Source organism: Pteropus alecto, unplaced genomic scaffold (genome assembly GCF_000325575.1).
Source record: "Pteropus alecto unplaced genomic scaffold, ASM32557v1 scaffold61, whole genome shotgun sequence".
Classification (NCBI taxonomy): domain Eukaryota; kingdom Metazoa; phylum Chordata; class Mammalia; order Chiroptera; family Pteropodidae; genus Pteropus; species Pteropus alecto.
This window is the reverse complement of record NW_006434835.1, coordinates 19,951,207-19,975,278: the sequence shown is the minus strand read 5'-3', so window position 1 is coordinate 19,975,278 and position 24,072 is coordinate 19,951,207. Positions and strand designations below refer to the sequence as shown.

Below are 24,072 nucleotides of genomic sequence, written 5' to 3'. Positions count from 1 at the left end.
TCCCTCCCTCCCTCCCTCCCTCTCTCTCTCTCTCTCTCTCTCTCTCTCTCTCCCTTTCTCCCTCTCTCTCAGTTAATCATAAAAATTAATACAAATTAAATGTCCAAAACACTTTGCTTCATTTTAAGCTATAGAATAAATACACCAACAGCAATAGAATTCATATGATGAGAACAAATCAGAAACATATGAGTAATTCCTTTCCTAATATAAACTTCTAGCTCGTGCATCTTTAAGTCTCAAGTTTTACTTCTTTCTCTGGCTACTCTACTTATACTCATCTTTCCTTTCTGAATAGGTAAACTTGTGTCCAAACCATTCTTACTATGTTTTGAAAAAAAAAAAGGAACGTGTCATTGTTTGCACTTCCCTTATATCCTGTGGCCATAGAACAGGAAGACCTCAGATCTACATGACACCAGGCCTCACTGTGAAACAGAAAACAAATAAAAAGAAACTTTATTTTAAAAGTGTCTTTTGATCCACCAAGAAGAGGACAACTGTATTGTTCAGCCAGGTACTATGGAGAGAGAGAATGGGGTTTTAAGTGGGTTTTGGAACCAATATTAAAATTTGGGTTTACATTCATTTAAAGCCTGTGTCTGAAAGACATAAAAGCTTTAACTGAAGGCTGTGATTTTACGTGTCTGGCTGGATTTGCTTGCAGGGAAACTTTTCGGGGTGGTTTGTCTGGCCTGGGGGGTTTCATTAGGTTCCTTGGGATTGATATTTAAATATACATTAAGTCAGAGGGGTGCATTTTTTTTTACTGTGAAACAAAATGAGAGAAAAGACTTTGAAAATACTTTTTGGGTTTATAGGAAGGAAAGCTACTTTAGTTCCTAAAACCGTTGTTAGAATTGCAGAAGGTAACCTGAAAAGACCTGAGGGGACCACTCAGTGCATCCACTCCCCTGAATTGCTGGTGAGAAACCTGGTATCTGGAAAGAGAATGGAAAGAACCCAGCATTTACAGAACGCCTGTTGTTGATAGGATCTTTACATACTTTATCTCAATCAATCCTTCTACCCCTGTTTAGAGGAATGGAAAATGTAGTGAAGAGAGGTTAACTGACATGCTTCAGGTCAGGCAGCTAATTGTCTAGGATGGAACCAGTCTCTTGTCATTGTTCTCTTAACAGTTCAGCACACTTCTGTAATACTGTATTAGTCTACTCAGGCTTTCAAAGCAAATGCCACAGACTGGTGGCTTAACCAACAGAAAGTTATTTTCTCACAGTTCTGCAGGCTAAAAGTCCAAGATCAAAGTGTCCACAGGTTTGGTTTGTGCCGAGGCTGCTCTCCTTGGCTTGCAGATGTGCAGATGTCTTACTTCTTACTGGATCCTTACATGTCTCCCCTTAACTGGCATCTCTGGAGTCTCTGTGTGTACAGATCTCATTGTCTTGTTGAGGACACCAGTTAGAGTGGATTAGGGCCCACCTTCACATCCTCGTTTTAACCTGATTATCTCTTTAAAGGCCCTGTCTCTAAATACAGTCATGTCATGAAGGGGTTAGGACTTCGACATATGGATTTGGGAGACCACAGTTCTGCCCACGACACAAACATTAACAATAATATTTGAGATTTCTGGAGTCTGTTGGAGATTAAAGAACATTTAGTCTAAGCCTTTTTACTAGAAACGAAGACAGTTAGAACCCACCAATCATCTCTGTCCCAACCACTTTCCTGTTTAATCTTCACAACAGTTCTGGAAGGTAGGTGTTATTCATTTCGGTGTTTCAGAGAAAGGAAGCCAAATTCAGTAAGGGAAGAGTACCTATCTAATAAACTATGGAGTGAGGATTTGAATTCAAGATTGTGATGCCAAAACTCACACACACTTTTCACTCCGTGTGCTGCCTCTTTGCTCCCGTTATAGGACTTTTCCCTCATTTTATCCCTAGGTTGCAGGAATTAATCCATAGAGGTATGGAGCCTGAGAGACTTTAGGTTTTCTAGGGAGCTCATGTAACCATTTCGAAGAAAATATCCATTTTTAGAATTATACTGTAGTACTAAATATTATTTTCCAAATGTAGGAAAAGGAGTTCCATGCAATTCAATTATTCATTGGCTGCTTGCCTAAGATGGGAGATGTGTTCATGGCCACAGCCACGATCCAGGGGAGCAAACTGGTCACAACCCTGTCCTTCATGCCAGTGGGTAACTGAGAGCAGATGAGCTGAGCTTCAGACTATAGGTTGATTTTATTCTTGAGAAAAATGAATAATTTGGTTCCCTCTGACTTGGTTCCCTGTTTTAGTCATAGACTTTTTCTCCGTGGGTAGGAAGAATACCACCAATATCCAAACTGAACATGAATTTTTAGCGTCTTCAGAATTGGCCGAGCATCCTGCCTGATGATTCATGTAGCAATTTTAATTGATAACTTTGGCAGACAAAGTGACTGCGTGGCCAATTCTGGGACTAGTTTATTCTGTTTACAAGTGATTATAAGGAACTTCTTGGCTCCTTCCTCTATCTTCTTCCTCTTTTCTATGTTCTCACTTAAATTCTGACCCAGTCAGTGGCGGGTCTAATTCCTCTCAGACACACCCCTTCTAGGGGGTATAGAAAAGCAGGGGAAAAAAACTATAGCAGCTGCTATTTACTGAGTCCTCTATGTACCAGTCTAGAATACTCCCACTTGTCAGTGGTAGAGCTGAAATTTAACTCAATCCTGACATCAAATTAGGCCCTTTGTCACACAGGTGCTGCCCCAATCCTGGTATTCAGGCTGATTTCCTTGTGGCTCCTTCCCTACGCTACTTCCTCTGCCTAGAAATAACTTTTCCCCTTCACTGCCTGGTGTACTTTGATTCCTTTCAAGAACAACTCAGAAATCATTTCTTCTAGGCAGAATTAAATATCCCTCCATGGGTTTACCCTAGAACTCTGACCTTCAAATTTTTATTGACTTCAACTCACAATAAGAGATACATCTTACATCCCTACCCAGTGCCAAGATATACGAATAATTGAAACAAAACTTTCATGAAAAATATACAATGCATTCTGGTAGTTTTAATTCTATTTCATCGTTAAAAATATACTAATTGTAACTCACTTAAGTTGATATCATTACCAGTTTGAAAAACTGCCCTAGAAGACACTCTCTCTTTCTTCCTTTGATAGCTTTTCTTGTTTCTTTCCTCTCTGAAAGTCTCAGATTCTCTGGCTCCTCTCACAGATGCACCATGGCCCAGTCTTTTGGTGCCACATCCATTAGTGTCCAACGTGAAGTTCCATTTTGATCTTATTTATTTTTCCAGTGACGAAAAATTGGCCTTAAGAGCATGACTATTTGTATCTTGGCTGGGTATACCAAGTATATTTGACATTTAAACAAATCATTTTAAACAGCCCCCCTCCTTTATATAATGTTATTTTCAATAATAACCGTATAACAAAATTAACAAAAATAATGACCAGAAAAGAAACCCAGATAGAAACAATTAAAAAATTTTTTAATTGTGGTAAAATGCACAGCATAAAATTTGTCACTTTCACCATTTAAGTGTATAGTTCAGTGGTGTTATGTATATTCACATTGTTGTACAATGAATCTCCAGAACTTTTGCTGCTTGCAAAATTGAAACTCTTTATCCGTGAAACAACAACTTATTTTTCCCTCCCCAAAGCTCCTGACAACTACCATTCTACTTTCTATTTCTATGAATTTGACTATTCTAGATATTTCACCTATGTAGAGACATACAGCATTAGCCCTTGTGTGACTATCTTATTTCACTTAGCATAATGCCTTTATGTTCATCTATATTGTAGTTTGTGACAGGATTGCCTTCTTTATTAAGGCTGAATAATATCATATATATATATATCTATCTATCACATTTTGTTTATCCATTCATCTGTCGATTAACATTTAGGTTGCTTCTGCCTCTTGGCTCTCGTGAATAATGCTGCTATGAACATGGGTGTACAAACATCTCTTCAAGATTTTGCTTTCAATTTTTTAGATATATACCCAGAAGTGGAATTGCTGGATCATATGGTAATTCTATATTTGATTTTTTAAAGAACCTCCATACTGTTTTCCATAACAGCTATGCCATTTTACAATCTTACCAACGGTGCATAAGAATTCCAACTTCTCCACATCCTCGCCAACCCTTGTAATACTCTGTTTTTGTTTTTGTTTTTAATAGCAGCCATTCTGTTGGGTTCAGGTGATATTCTTGTGGGCTTGATTTGCATTTCCCTAGTGATAAGCGATGTTGAGCATAGTCAAACTAGAGTAAATATTGCTATGCAAAAAAAGGAAAAAATGTATACCTACATAATGGTCTGACACAGTAATAGACAGTAAAATCTCTTTTCAAGCCTTACCTTTTGCAGCTTTGTCAATGACTTTAGCAAATTGATTGTTTTGCATATCTGTGTTCAATAGACAGTATTGCCAGAATTGTCAGTATATCTTTGCTCATAGTTGAATGAAAAACACTTTTTAAAAATTTTAATTTCAAAAAGTTTCTTTCACATGAGGCAACAGATAAAAAATAGTTATTAAAAGTCTTAAATGTAGGAATGTGTTTAGAAGAAATTCATAAATATTCTGTTTCACATTATATTCCAGAACTTGAAATATTTTGCATGCTTTTGTTTCTTTGGAATTGATGGTAGTGACTTTTAAATGTCCCTGTAGTAAAATAAATAAAACAAACTATTGCCCCACATGTAAAGCTAGAGGAGGTTGGCACTGGATATTTCTCTCCCCGGTCGGTTGGGCTCTGATAATATTTCAATAGGTGAGGCTCTGGTAAAATAAATTCTCTTGAAGGCAGGCGTTGTTAAGGAGAATAGAATGCTCTGGCTATATTCCACTCCCCTTGGTGGCAGCACAAGGGGACTTTTCTCTAATCTTCATGATGATATTCAGATAGGGTTCCTAGTGGTAAAACCCACAAAAGCACGGAGGCCCTCTTGGAGTTTTAACTCTCAGACTTGTCCACACTGAGCCTCTAGCAATTCTTCAATTACAGTTTAGGACCTCCTACTCCCCTACTGGTTGCTCAGAGGTTTCTCTTCATGAGTTTCTGCTCCTTGTGGGTTTCTGCTCCAGTAAGTTGTGATTCTCTGTATCCACCTGACTGTCTCAAATTTTGGGGCTGCAGTTACCCTGTAACTTCAATTCTCTGATAGATCTAAAAAGAGTTGTTGATTTCCAGTTTAATAAGTTTTTTATATAAATTATGGTGGAATACTGACTTCCTTACATGTCAGAACAAAAACCAGAAGTTAAGAAGGCTTCTTTTAAAAATAGAAATCAATAAATTAATTTTAAAATTTGTATGAAAATGCAAATAATTCTGAAAAAGAACAAAACTGAAGGATTTATATCTCTTGATTTCAGGACTTAATATAAGGATACACTAATCAAGATAGTATGATATCGGCATAAGGACAGACATATAAATCTATGGAACAGAATAGAGTTCAGAAACAGACACAGACTCAATGTGTAAAGAATATTCTTTAAAGCAATCATGCTGGAAAAACTGGATATCCCTAAAGGAAAAAAACGAACCTCCTTATCTCACATCATTAATAAAAATCATCTCAAAAAGGATCAATGAGCTAAATGTAAAATCTTAAAGTATAAAACCTGAAGAAGAAACTTAGGTGAAAGTCTTTGTGGCTCAGGATAACAATGGTTTTGTAGATAGGACACAAATAGCATGAATCAAGGAGGAGACAACCACAGATTAGGAGAAAATATTCATAATACATATATCTGGCAAAAAAAAAAACAAAACAAAACACTTGAACCCAGAATCTATGAAGAACTCTTAAAAGTTTATAATAAAAAGAAAACCCAATTTGTAAAATGGACAAAAGATTTGTATAGACACTGCACAAAAGATTTATGAGTAGGCAATAAACTACATGAAAAGATGCCTGACACCATTAACTATCAAGAAAGTTTAAAATAAAACTACACAATGAGATAGTACTACCTCCTTATTGGAATGGCTAAAATTAAAAAGACAGATGATGCCAAATGCGAGTGAGGATTTAGAACAGCTGGAACTGTTGGTTTTACATGCTGGTGGATCTGTAAATGGTACAACCTCTTTGAAAAAACAGTTTGGCACCTTCAATAAAATTGACTTATCACATACCTAGAGATTCCACTTGTAAGTATTTACCCAAGAGAAATTAAAACATATGTCCATGAAGTTACTGTACATGGATACTCATAGCAGATTTATTCATAATAGCCCCAAACTGGAAACAAACTAAATGTCTATCAATAAGAGAACTGATAAGTAAACTGATTTGTTCACACAGTGGAATACTGCTCAGCCATAAAAAGGACTGAACCATGAATACATGCAAACAACAAGGCAAATCTCAGAAACATAATGGTAAGTAAAATGAGCCAGACACAAGAGTACATATTGTATTTTTCCACTTATATCAACTTCCACAACAGGCCAAACTAATTTATAGTTAAAGAAATCAGATCAGTGGTTGCTTTCGTGAGGAATAGGAGGGATGGACTGTAAAGGGGCACAAGGGACCTTTCTGCAATGATGGAAATATTGTAAATCTTAATTGCAGTATTATTGATTCGTGTCTGTACATTTGCCAAAGCTCCTTGCATTTTAGTGCTTGTAAATTATACCTCACTGAGGTTGATTTCAAAAAGGAATCTTTAATACTTAAATGATACAGAAAGTTCTCAAAAGTATAATAAATGAAAAAAAGTAGATATTGAACATTATGTATATTGTGTCCTTATTTGGTGTGAGAAAAAAAAGAAAGTACAAAAGTGACAGTGGTTGCTGTCTGATAGCATCTGGTTCTGTTTGGTAATTCTGCAGAATGAGGAGCAGTTTTATAGAAAGAAGAGAACAATATTGGGATCATCTTTGACTTCTCCATTTGGAAATAATATTGCCTACTAAGATACAGAAGAGTGGAAAGCTTTTTATTCAGAACAAGTAAGTATACTAGTAATAAAATCTGCCTGGTTATATAGTGTATTACCAAATATTGATGAGATGATATTGACTAGAAAATCAATTCATGCTTTCCCCCGACCAGTTATATGTGGAATTCCCAGTAAATATTCTTCTGTGGTTCTGAGAATTCAGTTAACCATAGATAGAACAGGTCTTACACAAAGACTGACCAGGTATACTTTAATGTATAGGTCCCCTGCCATTACATATTGAGCCATATCCTCCCAGCCAGGCAGCAGAGAGCTTATCTGTCAAGATCATAGTGAAGAAACATGGTGTAGATCCAAGTGGTAACCAAATATAACTCTTCTCACCTTAATTACTGGATGTAGACCTATGCTATCCAATGTAGTGACCACTAGCCACATGTGTCTATTTAAATGTGAATTTAAAGAAATAGAAATTAATAAAATTTAAAATTCAGTTGCACAGTCACACAAGCACATTTCAAGTGCTCAATAGCCACATGTGGCTAATGTCTACTTTATCGGACAGCACAAATATAGAACATGTTCTTCATCTCAGAAAATTCTACTGTACTCTGCAGTGGTCTAGACAAAAAGTTATCCTAATAAGAATGGATACTGAGTGAATGAATGAATGAGTGAATGAATGAATAAGAAGCATTATTTTCACCTAACTACTTGATAAAAAAAGTAGTCTGCACACCATGATTAATAATAAGAACATTTCACAGTTACAGGAGTGCGTTTTTCAAATTTTAAGACATTTTTATATACGAGATTTATATGACTTTATTCAATCCTTTTCATGAGTCTTTTAAATAGAAAAAGTACCAGTGTCTTAATTTTAGTGCTGAAGAAATGTCGTCTCAAAAGGCTGGTCTTGTTACATTGCAGTGGTCTCTAGGCCTTTCTGAGGTGACATTTCTTCAGCTGTAAAATGGAGATCGTGACTAGATCCAGACTCAGAGGTCATCTCTATGGGGAGGATGTAGAAGCCAAGAAAACAGATAAGACCCCGGAGGAAGAGCGATGAGACACACCGACAGGACATGTAGACAGGGATGTGGTAACATTCCGGCTGAGGTTAGCGATGGAGATTTGTGACAGAGAAAGGCTAGCTGGAGTGAGATGCTGGGGGTCTGAGTGACTGATGCTGCCTTTTAGACCAGAGATAACTCAGGGCCTTTGAGAGGAGCACACCCACTTGGATGAGACAAGAAAGATTTGAAAACCAGGGCAGCCTAGCTCAGGAAGAAAACTAGCACAGACAGTTTCTGAGAGTGAAAAACCAGGCAGACATTTCACCAAGCTGTCATAGACTGCTTGGGTACAGTGTGGTCTGTGTTTGGGAGTTAGAGCTTGGACAGCCAGACACGGAAATGACATAGCTTCTCCAGGGACTACAGAAGGTTAGAGGGTTTCCACTGGATACAGACAAGTGTTTTGCAGTGATACTCTTCAGAAAAGACCAAATTCTATGGGAGATAAAACGTGCTGCTCCTCTGAGTGGTGAAAGCAGAATAATGGCTAAAAAAAGTAGCTAACATGAATCGAGCTATTACTTTGTATGGGATACTATACATGGATTCTCATAACAACTTCCTAAGTTAAATACTATTCTCAACCCTGTTGTACAGATAAGGAACCAGTGGTATCCTGGAGCTAGTTCTTACTGTTTTGTGAGAACTGATAGTTGAATTTTCATGATTTTTTGTTAGCCAGTTGGCAAATGTTATTAGCTTGAACTCAACCGTGGTGGGAATATTTATAACATAGAGATTGGTAAGTGCTATAAATGAGGGCTTTACACCCAGAGAGCCAGTGTGTTCAACATTTAGTAGCACAGCAATGAAATAGGCTCAAAGAGGTTTAGCAACTTGACAAGGTTACACAGATGACGGCAGGTGATAGATTCTCATCTCATTACTCTAAAGGCCACTATGACCTCACTGGGGACCCTCTTATATTGAGCGATAAGATTGCTCACCTTATTTCAATACCAAAGAAAAATCATCATGCTCACCAAGGACTCTGGGGTTAGGTATGAGGGATTTTGCAGAGCTTTTCTTTAGGGCCTAGAATTCAAGTATTTGGCATCTCTATAACTCCAGATGGGTCCAAATTAAAAAAAAAAAAAATGTATGACCCTTATGCTCTGGCAAAATGATGCTCGTATGCATGTTTCATATAAACAAATAAATATGTATACTTTCCCCATCTCCTCAGTGAATTTCATAAAGGAGAATCGTCAAGTCCTCATTCAAAGGATGGGAATGACTGTTATAAAGCAAGTTGTGGATGAGCTATTTGTATGGAATGTTCTGAATTTTGAAGAAGTAAACATCATTTGCTGCAAGAAAGTGGAGCAGGACGCTGCGAGAGGGATCGTTGATATGATTTTGAAGAAGGGTTCAGAAGCCTGTAACCTTTTTCTTAAATCCCTTGAAAAGTGGAACTATCCTCTGTTTCAGGACTTGAATGGACAAAGTAAGTATCGATTTGCTTATGTCTGTTGCACAAACAGACTAAACCATGATGAAGATCTATAATCCCCATGGCAGAGCCTTTGCTCTCCTCCTTCCTATCACTGTGTGGCGGGCTTTGGTCATGCTAAGGAAAAGCTCAGGCACTCTCAGAAAAAACTCCTAATTAGATCACTTGATGGTGAAGCCAGTAAGTAACTCCAGGGTCAAGAAATAAATTTAGTATAGTCTCACTTCAAAATAGAACTGGAAAATGAAGGAGCTTAAGAAATCTATGCACTAGTGGTTCTTAATATTCTTTAGTCTGATGAGGACCATCGGTGGGCTGACGGCCCAGGTGACAACCTACTCTATGATCTAAGCACCATGGTACAGAGAGCCCGATTGACTAATGGAGCATGATTCAGCTTTTTCATGAAATAGTAATTTAGTTTTTATTTCTTTAAACTGGTAAGTTATTTCACGATAGATTTTAATCAAGGGTAAGGCTTCATCTGCTGAAAGTTACCCCTAACTATCATTCTCAGCTATCTCCCCATGAGAAAGTGTTTTCATGCACTTTCCTTAACCTAAACACAGGCTCCACCCATTCCCAATCAGCTGCTACAAGATATGGTGGTGGGAAAGAGGAAACAGAAAGCAAAAGGGAAAGAAGGGTGAAAGGTAATAGAGAAAAGCAGAAGTAAATATTTGGAACCCTTGTGCCAGCTCAGAACTGGGGAAGAAAATTAAAATCACCAGTGGAAGATTCTCAGCATCACTCTACATTCAACCTCCTGAACTCTAGGTTCTGAGGTGACACAGAATTGGGTCCTCTTTAATCTTACCTCTTCTCTAACAGGTCTTTTCCATCAGATGTCGGAAGGAGACTTAGATGATTTGGCTCAGAATTTAAAGTATTTATATGATACCCCAACTTTTCTGAACTTCTATCCCCTGGGTGAAGATATTGACATTATTTTTAATTTGAAAAGCACCTTTACAGAACCTGTTCTATGGAGGAAGGACAAACACCATCACCGTGTGGAGCAGCTGACTCTGAGTGGTCTGATGGACACTCTTCAGAGCCCCTGCATCATTGAAGGGGAATCGGGCAAAGGGAAGTCTACTCTGTTACAGCGCATTGCCATGCTCTGGGCCACAGGAACATGCAGGGCTCTGACCAAGTTCAAACTGGTCTTCTTTCTCCGTCTGAGCAGGGCCCAGGGTGGACTCTTTGAAACCCTGCATGATCAACTGCTGGATATACCCGACACGATCAGGAAGCAGACTTTCATGGCCATGCTGCAGAAGCTACGGCAGAGGGTTCTTTTTCTCCTAGATGGCTACAATGAATTCAAGGCCCAGAATTGCCCAGAAATTGAAGCCTTGATAAAGGAAAACCACCGCTTCAAGAACATGGTCATCGTTACCACCACTACTGAGTGCCTGAGGTACATCAGGCAGTTTGGTGCCCTGATTGTTGAGGTGGGGGATATGACGGAAGACAGTGCCCAGGCTCTCATCCGGGAAGTGCTGATAAGGGAGCTTGCTGTAGGCTTGGTCCTCCAAATTCAGAAATCCACGTCCTTGAGGAATCTGATGAAGACCCCTCTTTTTGTGGTCATCACTTGTGCAATCCAGATGGGGGAGAGTGAGTTCCACTTGCACACACAAACAACGCTGTTCTCTACTTTCTATGAGTTACTGATACATAAAAATAAGCACAAACGTAAAAGAGTGGCTACAAATGACGTCACTCGGAGCCTGGACCACTGTGGAGACCTCGCTCTGGAGGGCGTGTTCTCCCACAGGTTTGATTTTGAACAGGAGGACGTATCCAGTGTGAACGAGGATGTCCTACTGACAACTGGACTCCTTTGCAAATACACAGCTCAACGGTTCAAGCCAAAGTATAAATTCTTTCATAATTCATTCCAGGAGTATATAGCAGGACGCAGACTCAGCAGTTTATTGATGTCTCGAGAGCCAGAGGAGGTGACCAAGGGGAACGGTTACTTGCAGAAGATGGTTTCCATTTCAGACATTACATCTAAGTATAGCAACCTGCTCCTGTACACATGTGGATCATCTGCCGAAGCCACCAGGGCTGTTTTGAAACACCTTGCAGCAGTGTACGAACACGGCAGCCTCCTCGGGCTTTCCATCACCAAGAGGCCTCTCTGGAGGCAAGAATCTATGCAAAATGTAAAAAGCAGCACTATGCAAGAAATTCTGAAAGCCATCAACATGAATGCCTTTACAGAGTGTGGCATCAATTTATTCCAGGAAAGTATATCTAAATCAGCCCTGAGTGAAGAATTTGAAGATTTCTTTCGTGGTAAAAGCTTATATATCAATTCAGAGAACATCCCCGATTACTTATTTGACTTCTTTGAGCACTTGCCTAACTGTGCAAGTGCTCTGGACTTCATTAAACTGGACTTCTATGGGGCAGCTACGGCTTTGCAAGACAAGACCACAGAGGACATGAGCACAGAAGAGCGCTCAGGAACCTACATTCCCAGCAGGGCCGTGTCTCTGTTCTTCAACTGGAAACAGGAATTCAAGACTCTGGAGGTCACACTCCGAGATTTCAGCAAGTTGAATAAGAAAGATATCAAATATCTGGGAAAGATATTCAGCTCTGCTACAAGCCTCAGGTTGTCCATTAAGAGATGTGCTGGCGTGGCCGGAAGCCTCAGTTTGGTCCTCAGTGCCTGTAGTAACATCTATTCCCTCAAAGTGGAAGCCAGTCCCCTCACCATAGAAGATGAGCAGCACATCACATCCGTGAAAAACCTGGAAACTTTGAGCATCCACAACCTACAGACTCAACGGCAGCCAGGTATTGTAAACATCAGCAGTTGAAGTTATAACAGAACCTGGTTAAGTACCATGGAAATATTAGATATCAAATAGTTTTGCTTTAAATTTTCTAATAGTTTCTATCAGGTGTCAGGATTTAGAAGCGAGGTACAACGGCTGGGGAGAGAGGCCCATGTTGGGGGAAGGCTGGCAGATTGGGAGGCCCTAGGGAGGATTTCCAGAGCTGAAGCCAGAGTTTGATTGAATAGCTATATAGTTTATACAGTAAAGTGTGTTTGCATATGTGTGTGTGTGTGTGTGTGTGTGTGTGTGTGTGTGTACATAGACATAGTGGTTAAGCTTATCTTCAGCGAACTCTGACCTTTCTCAGCATTTCCATCTCCATCCAGCACCCACTGCTTCCCTGTCAGTGACACCCCTTCCCACTTTTAGTCTGGGAGGAAATCCAGTCTTTAAATTAATCACTTGCAGGAACTAGTGGCTAATTGTGCTACTAGATTCTTGTCTAGGAAATTGCAGAGCAAACCCAGCCCCATCTGTACCCCTAGTATTGTTCATTTTGAGAAGAGATTTTGGGAACGGATTTTGTCTAACATGAAAACATTTCAGACTTCAGACACACACAGGCGGGGGCCATCTTTTGGAGTAAAAGTTTTCTCCAAATTCAAAATCACACCAAAGATGAGTGTCTGCTCTCCCTGTAAATCAGAACTGTCGCTGGGAGCAGGGGCTACTGAGTGGCATGAAGCTAAGGCTGGCAGGAGCCTTGCTAAACCTAATTGTAATCTAGGATTAGTTCTCATTCACAAACGATTTCCCGTTGTTCTCTGCCTCACTTGTCACCTGCAGAGGAAATTTTCTGTAACTTAAGAATCTAGAATCTTTTGTACAGATAATCTTTGCAACCTCGTACACAATGCAGGAATCCCTTCTCTAAGATTCTGGAGAGTCATCCAGACTTTATTAGACTCCGTTCTGCGTCAGGAAGGTCACTATCTCCTCTGGAGGGCTTTTTGTAAAGATCTTGCAAAGTGGTCGCCTATATGCTGAATTTGGTCTACATAGGGTTTAGAATTTTCTTTTTAATGTTTGCTAATATTTTGCTCTTAATTTTTAAAATTTATCTTTTGAATAATAAATGCACATGGTCCATATTATAAAACAATCTACAATGAAAAATCTCCTTCCCTTCCCCACTCCTAGCCATAACTCTTCTCCTTGAAGGAGTGACCAGCATTTTGAAATTGGGAGATATCATGTCAAAATACAGGTTTCTTATATCTCTTGAAAATTGTAGATTTGGCAATGAAGGGTCCACATTCTCACTTGGTAACAATTTATTAGAGCCTCATGATTTGCTCCTGTGCTCTTTGGACAAGACACAAAAACCCCAGTTAGGCAAAGAGCCCACCTGTTTCACTTATAATAACATTATCTTCTTGGCCCTTTTTGACATTTGAGTTTATAATCAGTGCTTATTTTTTCTTATGGCTAAAACCCAGTTCTCTGTCATTTATACCTACGGTTCCTTTCTAATTTTGCTCTTCAGTTCTCTTCAGAATCCTCCTAGCTCATTCATCCCTTCTTATTCCTGAATAGTTTTCCACTGTGTGGATGTACCACAATTTATCTAGTCACCATTGAAAGACACGTAGGTTATTTCCAGTGTGAGCAATTATGAGTAGAGCTACTATGAACAGTTTTGAGCAGGTTTTTGTATGAAAATAAGTTTTCCATTCACCTGGGTAAATACCTAAGATTGGTATTACTGAACCACATGACAATTGCTTGTTTTGCTTTTAGAGAAACTTCTAAACAATTTTATAGTTTGGACCATTTGATATTTCCAATAGCAATATATGAGAGTTTTAGTTGCTCTGCATTCTCACTAGCACTCTGTATTTTTCTATTTTTGTCACTCTACAGTAAAGAATAAAACAGTCAATATTAAGTGCTGGCAAGGATGTGCAGCAACTGGAATTCTGTGTGTAGTGTTATCTTATCATAGTCAGCTGATAAAAATGGAAAATTTTCATGTGCTAGCTTGTCATCTATCTATCCTGTTTGTGAAGTGTCTGTTCAAGTTTTTACCCATCTTTTAGTGGGGTTATTTGTTTCTTTAATGTTGAGTTTTGAGTGTTCTTTATATTCTGGATACAAGTCCTTTGTTATTCAAATCACAACCGATTTGAAAATATTTTCTCCCAATCCGCAGCTAGTATTTTCAATCTCTTAACAGTGTCTTTCATAGAACAAAAATGTTAAATTTTGTTGCAGTCCATTTTTTTCTTTTATGAACATGCTTTTGGTGTGATGTCTAGAAATATTTTGCCTAACCCTAGATCATGAAAATTTTCTCCTGTCTTTACTTTTTAAAGTTTTATTTTTACATTTAGATCTATGATCCATTTCAAGTTGACATTTATATAAGGTGTAAAGTTTACATAAGGTTCATTTTTCTTGCATATGGATATCTTGTTATTCTATTTATTGAAATGGCTATTTTATGTTTGAATTGCTTTGTATTTTTGTCCAAAATCATTTGGCTATAATTGCGTGGATGTGTTTCTGGACTCTTTTCTCCTACTGACCTATCATTTGCCAATATTCTTGTCTATCCCTTGCCAATACCACATTGTCTTAGTAACTGTAGCTTTATAGTAAATCATAAAATTGGGTAGTGTTATTTCTCAACTTTATTCTTTTTCGAAATTATTTTTTATATTCTAGTTCCTTTGCCTTTCCATATAAATTTTAGAATCACATGGTTTATACCATCAAAAACTCTTCCTGGGATTTTGGTGAAAATTACATTTATAGACCAATTTAGGAAGAATTGACATCTTTATTATGTTGAATCTTACAGTCCATTTGTATGAGTTTTTTCCATTTATTTAGTGTCATCATTTATTTCTTTTATAGTCATTTTGTAGTTTTCATCATGTTGATCCTGTTTATGTTTCATTAGATTTATATCTAATGTTTTCATTCTTTTGGAGCTATTGTAAATATTTTTTAAAATATTTTTAAAAATTTGGTTGCCAATTATTTAATCGCTATTAGATGGAAATACAATTGGTTTTTGTGTGTTGATCTAGTATTCTGCACCTTTGCTAAATTCAATTATTACTTCTAGGAGTTGAGGCGTTTTTTTTTTTTTGGTAGATTCCTTGAAATTTTTATTGTAGACAATTGTCGCCTCCGAAAAGAACAGTTTTGTTTCTTCCTTCCATTTTGCATTCTTTTATTTCATTTTCTTACCTTACTGCACTAATTATGACTTACAGTACAATGTTGAATCAGGAGATGAAAATAAACATCCTGCCTTGTTCCTGATCTTAGAGAGAAAGCATTCGGACTTTCACCATTGAGTACAACTGTTAGTATACTGAATTACATGGATTGATTTCCAAATGTTGAAACAGCCCTCTATTCTCTGTATGAAGCCTTTATATATGAATGAATTCCTTGGTAATATTTTGTTGAAGATTTTTACTTCTATGTTCATGAGTGATATTGGTCTGAATTTTTTTTTGCTTTATTCTATTGGTCTGGGTTTCATATTGGTTAACAGTAGCTTCATAAAATGTGTTGGAAACTGTTCCCTCTACTGCTATTTTCTGGAAGTGATTTATACAATCTGTGTTATTTCTTCTTTAGATATTTGGTAGAATTGTAAGTTAAATGATCTGTGCCTGCAGGTTTCTTTTTTTGAAAGTTATAAACTACAAATTCAATTTCCTTAATAGTTATATGGGACTATTCAGATTACCTATGTCATGTTAGGTAAGTTTTAGTAGTTTGTGGTTTTCAAAAAATTGGGCAATTTTTATCTATGTTGTCAAATTTATGTGTGCAGATTTGTGCATATTATCCTCTATCCTTTTAACTTTTAAGTCTTTGTAACAATATCCTCTCTTTAATTTCTGGTATTAGTAATTTGTTTTTCCTCTTTTTTTTCTTTGTCAGACTTCCTAAAATTTATCAATTATATTGATCTTTTCAAACTGATCTTTTCAAACAACTTTTTTAAACTGATATTTTTCTATTAATAATCTGTTTACAATTTTAATTGATTTCTGCCCTGATCTTTAATTATTTTCTTCCTTCTTCTAGCATTGGGTTTATTCTGTTCTCCTTTCTCTCATTTCTTTAGTAAGCTTAGGTTATTATTTGAGAACTTTCCCCATTTCTAATATAAGTATTCAATATTATAAACCTCCCTTAAGTAGGGTGTAAGTTGTAGATTTTGATTTTTTTATTTCTGTATTTTTTAAAATCTTGACTAATTTTCTGTGCAACTTCCTATTTGATCCATGCTTATTTAGAAGTGTGTTGTTTAACTTCCAAGTCTTTAGAGATTTCCCTAGTATCTTTCTGTTATTGTTTTCTAGTCCGATTCTATTATATTTGGAGAACATGTTTTTAGCTAAGAAAGATACCCATCCCTGACCAAAACATACATTTTTGTGTCAATTCCATGGTGACATTTCTTGCCCATGGTAAGAACTAAACTCTTTTAATTGGTAATGAAAATTTTGTAAATAACAGCTGAACACAGTCCAATTACTTTTTTCTTGGCAGGTGGTCTGACTGACAGCTTGGGTAATTTGAAGAACCTTACAAAGCTTATACTGGAGGACATTAAGATGAATGAAGAAGATGCTATAAAACTAGGTCAGATTTTTGTTTTCTCTAATTTTTTAATTAAAAAACTTTTATAATAAGAAGAGTTAACTCAAGACTCATTGACACTGGCTGTATTTGTACAAGGCAAGGATGTCTTTATGTATTTGTGACTATATTGGTTTTCCTAGACAGTTTTCTACATTTCCTTTTCAATCCTTGAGCATCATTTAATGTAAACTGTCCACCACTATATTGTAACACTTTTGAGGACAGACGCCATGATGTTTTATCTCTCTGCCTGATTCACTCAGCTCACATTTAAAGCATAGAAACAATGTAAAACATTTATATTGTGCTTTTATAATTAAATAAAATTTCATAAATGGAATGGAACACAAGAATGAATGTCGATTGAGAAAACCTGAGAAACAGAAATAGAATATGTTATTTGCCTTCCAGTTCAGGGAGGATTCCTGTTGAAGCTATTTTTCCCCAATGTCCTTGCCCTTTTTCAGGAGGGCACAGGGAGGTTCTTGAATTTAATTTAATTATTTAATTTATTTCGTATTTTATTTTATTTGCTCTCTTTTTGCCCCTGTTTGAGCCCTCAAGTAAATGCTCTTCGGCCTTGTTCTTTTTCCTTTTCTTACCTAAAATCGAACCTGTCCTATAATTAAAACATGGCTGACTTTTTTTTCATTATATAGCCTACATGAGAATAATCAAATTAATTCAGTGTTCAGGAAACATATATTTCATGCCTATGAGTTATATAGAACGTCAGAGCTCGAAGGAGACTAGTCTGACTCCCTCATTTTACTGCCACTGGAACCTAGAACAGTTTATTGACTTGCCCAAGTTCTCACCAATTGGTAGAAAGGATTCAAGAACACCTATCTGAGACAAACTGGTTCTACTCTTATGGAATCGAAGTCTGGACTTGAATAAACTAGTCTAAATTTACTATTTATTAAAGAGATACTGTGTAATAGGTTAGACATTATACTAGGCACTTTTACATACTTCTCATTGAATCCTTACAATAGTCCTAGCACACTGGTATAATTATCCCTAAAACCACAACTAAAATGTTGAATAACTTGCCCAAATTTACACAATTATTAAGTACAGGATCCAGTAATCAAACTGACTGCAAAGCTCATGTTGACAACCGCTACAAATCACTATGTGTACTCCCAAGACAACAATCAATATTCACTTACTATGCACCATACTAAATACATTGCACACATCATCTGCAACCTTCCCAAAGCTTTGCAAAGTAGGCATTATTAAAAGAGCATATTTCTTTCCTCTAGGTCAGAGTACCATCAAGAAATATTTTAATGACACAAGGCTATGCCTAATCAATCCTACACTCCACATCAACTTTACACCTAAGAATGAGGGACGCTAGAAACACACCTAGGAACTAAAATCCCCAGGCTGCCCCTCTGAATTCAGCCTCCACCCCTTCTAAGATTTTTGAGGGAATTAAAGAGAGTGTGCTCATTCAGAAGACTTTTTCTATGAAAAAAGTTATGGTAAAGGTAAAAAAAAAAAAAGTTATGATAAAGGTAACTCATTGATACCCATTAAAATACTATATATTTATTATAGCTTTTCTCATGCTACTAAAAGAATGACCTCCACATAAGAGATCTTTATATGGTCTAGGAGACTGGAAAGTGAGAGCTGAAAGAAAAACTACTCTCTGGCTTTTTATAATTCAATGTCTGTACAGAAAGAACATGGCAAGATCTCTGTGAGATTTTTTTTTTTGCCTTTTCAGCCCATTAATCTATGATTAAATCTTGGTATCCTAATGCATTTCATTTCCATCTTTTTTTTAGCTAAAGGTCTGGCAAACCTGAAGAATATGTGTCTACTTCGGTTGATCCACTTGTCTGATATTGGGGAGGGAATGGATTACATAGTAAAATCTCTGTCAGCCGAACCCTGTGACCTTGAAGAAATCCAATTAGTCTCCTGCTGCCTGTCAGCAAATGCTGTCAAAACCCTAGGTAACTATGGCCTGCATTAACTGAATAAGAATAATGTAAGAGAACAGGTGGTACTTTTATAGTAATGCATGCTAGGTCTCTCAAGCGGAAATTTAATTTTTAGAGAAATTGGAGAAGAGAATAAAGTCTTCTAGGTAATATCTAGTCTATTTTTAATGATTTTCCTCCATGATTGAAATGAAAATGTGTTATAGATGGATAATAGACAATTTCAGAATAATTAAAGATGTCGTAATTTTAAGAGAAGGCAAAGAAGAAGAAAAGAAGTAGGTGCTTGAGACTTGGCACATGTCCTGTTGCATAATAACTGCTTAATAAATATTTGGATGAATGGATAAATAAATGATTGAGAAGCAGAGAGAGAAGGAGTTCCTTAAATGTTCTCTGAGCTTCCAGTTCTTACCTACTGCCCTGTTAAGATGGAGTTAATGTGCATTTATATAAGAACTGAGTCTGTTGAGTTCCCAAAGGGTGTGCATACCAAGTATGGAAAAACCTTTGCATATTACTGGATAAATGGATATGTTCAATTCAGATGTTTTTTAAATTTAGATTTTGGGGAGAAAAATGTTTTAACACCTTTAAAAACAGAATATAAAACTGCTATGAGTCTGTAAGGATTACTAAGATTGCTTATATGCTAACATAAACCCAAACTAGAGAAACCCATGATGAGGAAAGGCTAGACAAGCACTGGGAGCATGAGAATGACGAGTACACACTTTTGCTTTTCTACTTGCCACTAGGGAGAGACAGGTTCAGAACTGAAAATACCCTTTTTAAGAGTTCCATAGGTTTTTTTATTTTAAAGCACCAAACCCTGGAAGATACTTTACTCTAAGAAAAGGGTTCATATGATTGATTAAAAATAATAATAGCTAATATTATAACAAGAGTATATTGTCATGGAAAACTTGACTAATTTTTTTAAATGCGATTTTCCTAATCAGCCTTAATAGGAAAAACTTCAACTAGATTAAGCAATCATGATAAATACAGGTTTTTCCCTCATCAGAAAGTAGAGCATTTCTATGAAAATTTTCATGAGCTGAAAAGGCATAAAGCGAAGGAGCAATTACCATTAATTTTTATGGAAAAAATTTTAAGCACTTCCAGACCCAAATGAAAACCTCTCTTAGGCGTTTCAGATACCTTAGGACACACTTGCTAACAGATGCACAAAATAAATGGAGATGAAGCACAGATGTTCACAGACACAGTTCAAGGCTCTGGCGGCTTCATGCTGAGAGGGGGCTTATAGTTCCCAGCAAGGAGCGTGGCAGGACCTCTTGAGCTGCCTCTATAAGGCTCCCTGAAAAAAAAACGTCGAACACTATTGTGGCTTTTCGCCTTTTTTGTAAACGTGGAAAATCCTCTTCGGATTTCTTTCAGTTAGCAAAAACAGATACTAATGTAGGTCTTTTAAAAGCAAAGGGGTGTAACCGAACTTTGGAAGAGAGGGGCATATCTGTATCTGTAGTGAAAGAGAGAACCAAGTAGTTCTTAGCTAGAGTGATGGCGTTTTACGATTAATGTCTTTATCACACTAAGTTTTATTATTAACACCACAACTATGACATTAACAAAATCATCTAAATGGAGGTACACAAACAACAGCTCATCTCATCTGTGTTTTGTTCCTTTGTTTCTCCTGCATGATAAGGGCATTTAAGAATTGGAGACAACTTCACAGTTTTCTAGTTCAACTTCATCATTCTAAAGATGAAGTCATTGAGGCTTAGAGAAATGGAGTCACTTTCCTACAGTGACCTAACAACTATATTCCTTGCTGCTTTAGGCTTTATGTGAGCTGAAGTATATTAGTCAGAACTTAGGACCGGGAAATATCTGTCCATTTGGTCATAGTCATAGGAGTTGGGGGTTAAGTCTATCCAGATACCTTTGGGAATAATTAAATTAATAAAATCAAATATGATCTGTATACTATCGACAAAGAAGATAAGGGCTCAGAATTATTACAAGGATATTTTTAAATGCATATATAGTTCCCTAACTCTTTACTTTGGATTTTTTTTTTCCAGCTCAGAATCTTCATAATTTGGCCAAACTGAGTATTCTTGATTTATCTGAAAATCACCTGGAAAAGGATGGCAATGAAGCTCTACATGAACTAAGTAAGAATAACAATGTAGCCGTATTAGATGCACCTTTCTTAAACTGTTCTAAAGGAATACATCCCCGTGCTTTTTGAGTTACCAGTTTTTACATGCTTATTGCACCTGAGGCTCCCACCTATTTGCTTCCTTCTAGGGTGCTAGTGTCTGAGAGTAAGTGATGTTTAAGACAATTCTGCTTAAGCAGTTAGTAATAAGATTTTTAAGGTATGATAATGATATTGTGATTATGTTTTAAAAAACTGATACTTGCTGTCTGAGATTTGGTTCAAAATAATACAGAAGCGAAGGAATTTGAAAAAGATGAAGCAAGACTGTCCATGATTTGAGGGTTGTTAAAAGGTGGCTTATTAGTATACATAGTTTCATTATGCTATACTGCATGTTTATATATTCTTGAATACTTTCCATAAAAATTTTAACCAAAAAACAAGTCAAATCTCATTGCACATTGAGTATATTGCAGAGAGAAAGACCTCTCCTTCTCCTACATCCCTTTATCCTTCATCAATTTTGAGATGGATCCAGTTTCTGAACTGGTCTCTGGATTTTCAAGTTGATAGGCTACACTTCCTGGAACAGCTAACTGTGCTGATGATGCCCTGGTGGAGTGATGCACGAGTCAGCCTGATCAGGCTATTGGAGCAATTGGAGGGGGTCCCACAACTCGTCAAACTTGGGCTGAAAAACTGGCGACTCACAGATGCAGAAATTAGAATTCTAGGTAAGTACACACAGAGCTAAGAGAAGTAGGTCCTAACGAAGCCCTCACATTGACTTTCTTTTCGCTTTTCCTTCCTTCCTCCCTTCTCTTTCTTTTCTTTCTCTCTTTCCCCCTCCTTCTCTCTCTCTTTCATTCATGCCTTTATTTTTTTGCTTCCTCTTTTTTTTATACAAATATATTTAAAGAGAGTTCACCTATGTTAAGGAGAAAAATGATTTGAACACTGGCCTACACTCAGGACACACAGTATTAAAGGAAAATATTCACATTATCTGGCAAGGAGTATTATATTAGGAATCGCTCTTCCTAGCTTTAAGTGTCTGAAATTCAACAATGCTCTTCTAATCTTGGGAAATATTTTTAAGTCACCTGTTGGATATTCAAAAAATATAAAGGCTTATAAGTGCAACTTTATGTAAATGGGATCACAGTATATAAGTAGCTGGGATGTAATCCCAGGAATAAATAGAGAGATATAAATGACTGAAGACACCAACAGCCTCAGGCAGTTGATGAAAGGTCCTCTGTATTAGTTATCAATTCCCGTGTAACGGATTACCCCAAAACTTGTGGCTTAACAACCACAACCATGAGCAGTATCTCACAGTTTCCGTGGGTCAGGAATTTGGGAGTGGCTACGCTGGATGTTTCTGGCTGAGGCTCTGTCATGAGGTCCAGTCCAGAGGTCAGCGGGGGCTGCGGTGGCGGGTGTGGGGGAGGTGGTAGACCTGCTTCTAGGGCAGCTCCTCCCTGTGGCATTAAGTACATTCACATTCTTGTGCAACCACCGTCACCACCCATCGTCATCTTTTTCATCTTTTCTGACTAAAACTCTGTACCTATTAAACACTAACTCCCCACCTGCTCTTCTTAAAATCTTCTTTCTTAGAGATGTGTATGTCTCTAAGTCTTTACTAGGCTGCACAAGGGTTTTGTCTTCCCTAATGGTGCTACAAGTTCTGGATCTTTCTTTCCCTTAATTCCTAACTCCACTTCCATGTCCACTACCCATTAAATAATAGTACCTTGGGGATCATTCTTTCAGGCCACTCCTCTATTCTGGGTGATCTTGGAGGCATGTGGCTTTTGTGACCGACTAATTAGTTAGCTAATAAATAATACCTTTCAAGTAACCTCATACATTAAGCGAGTTGGAAAGGATGTGTCTTTTCAAGGAGGCCATTGGGGAGTGTACAGAATTGGAATTACATGTAGGGGAAGCATTTTGAGGTAGAGACCTTTTAGCATCTTTGAAATCTTTAGGTGGGTAGTTGCCTAATTTGTCTACCTCTGAGGCTGGCCATTGATACCAGAGAAGGAGATAGTGTGTTTAATGAAATAGGAACAGAGCTAGGTAGTAATTTGCCATTTTACTTTAATTGCCTAGTGCCTTGAGCCTCCATGAGAAAAAATAAACATAACAGAAGGCAGTTGACTCTTGGAAATTTAGTTGTAAGGATGTACCCTAAACTGAAAATAAAAAAAAAAAAAGGACCAAATGAACCATTCAATAGTAGTAACTAATTTATTCTCCAAGTAATTTAAAAAAAGAATTTGTGGAATTATCATTATATCCCTAATAAAAGGTTTTATTAGGGGTACAGAGGTATAAGGGTTATAAGAGGTATAAAAAGGCAGTCTGCTTGGGCTTGAGGCATAAGCTGAAGAGCGAGAGCTGGATGTTCTCTGCCTTTGGCCTCTAGCCGGGTGACAAGACTGCTGCTGTCTGCTGGACCTTCTAGAGGCTCCATCTTTACGAAATGGTTAGGTGCATTGGTTTTGGAGCCAGACAGACCTGTCCACCCCTTCCACTTGATAGATGTATAACCTACGGCAACTGAAAGTCTCTGAGCCTCTGCTAATTTGTCAAATGACGATAAGTATAATACCTACCACATTAGCGGTTATTGTACCAATCAATATTGAGCTAATGCATATAAAGAAGTTCAACACTGACTCATTGTACGTGCTCAATAAATAGTACTGTGATCATTATCTTCTGTAGGCTTCAAGAGGAACCAGACACCAGTTATCGTCACTAAAAAAAAAAAAAAAAAAAAATCTTTCTCAGTATGCAAAATAAAGTACAACCTACTCACTTTCGATGTGTGAGACCCTTCACAATGGAGCCTCAATTCGCCTTCCTCTCCACCTTCATTGTCAGCCACACCTCCCCACTTCCATGAGTTTCCATCCTCACGGATCTCTTGCTGTTCCCTGAAAATGCCTTTGTACATATACACACCCTTTGGAATGTCCTTCACCTTCTGCTTTAAACACTTTAAGACCTAACGTAAATATCTCCTTG

The 24,072-nt window shown here is 37.3% G+C and overlaps 1 protein-coding gene across 1 annotated transcript in view; it reads left to right on the top strand.

Moving 5' to 3' along the window:
* NLRC4 (NLR family CARD domain containing 4) overlaps positions 1-24,072 on the top strand; it is a 41,667-nt gene that overhangs the window by 11,152 nt on the left and 6,443 nt on the right. Inside the window, exons 2-9 of the mRNA XM_006910369.3 lie at positions 6,319-6,395; positions 6,855-6,974; positions 9,188-9,448; positions 10,286-12,271; positions 16,837-16,929; positions 18,735-18,905; positions 20,948-21,040; positions 21,597-21,764. Of these exons, the coding sequence (XP_006910431.1) occupies position 6,974; positions 9,188-9,448; positions 10,286-12,271; positions 16,837-16,929; positions 18,735-18,905; positions 20,948-21,040; positions 21,597-21,764 (2,773 nt within the window). The 5' untranslated portion in view covers positions 6,319-6,395; positions 6,855-6,973. The remainder of the gene's footprint in view (positions 1-6,318; positions 6,396-6,854; positions 6,975-9,187; positions 9,449-10,285; positions 12,272-16,836; positions 16,930-18,734; positions 18,906-20,947; positions 21,041-21,596; positions 21,765-24,072) is intronic.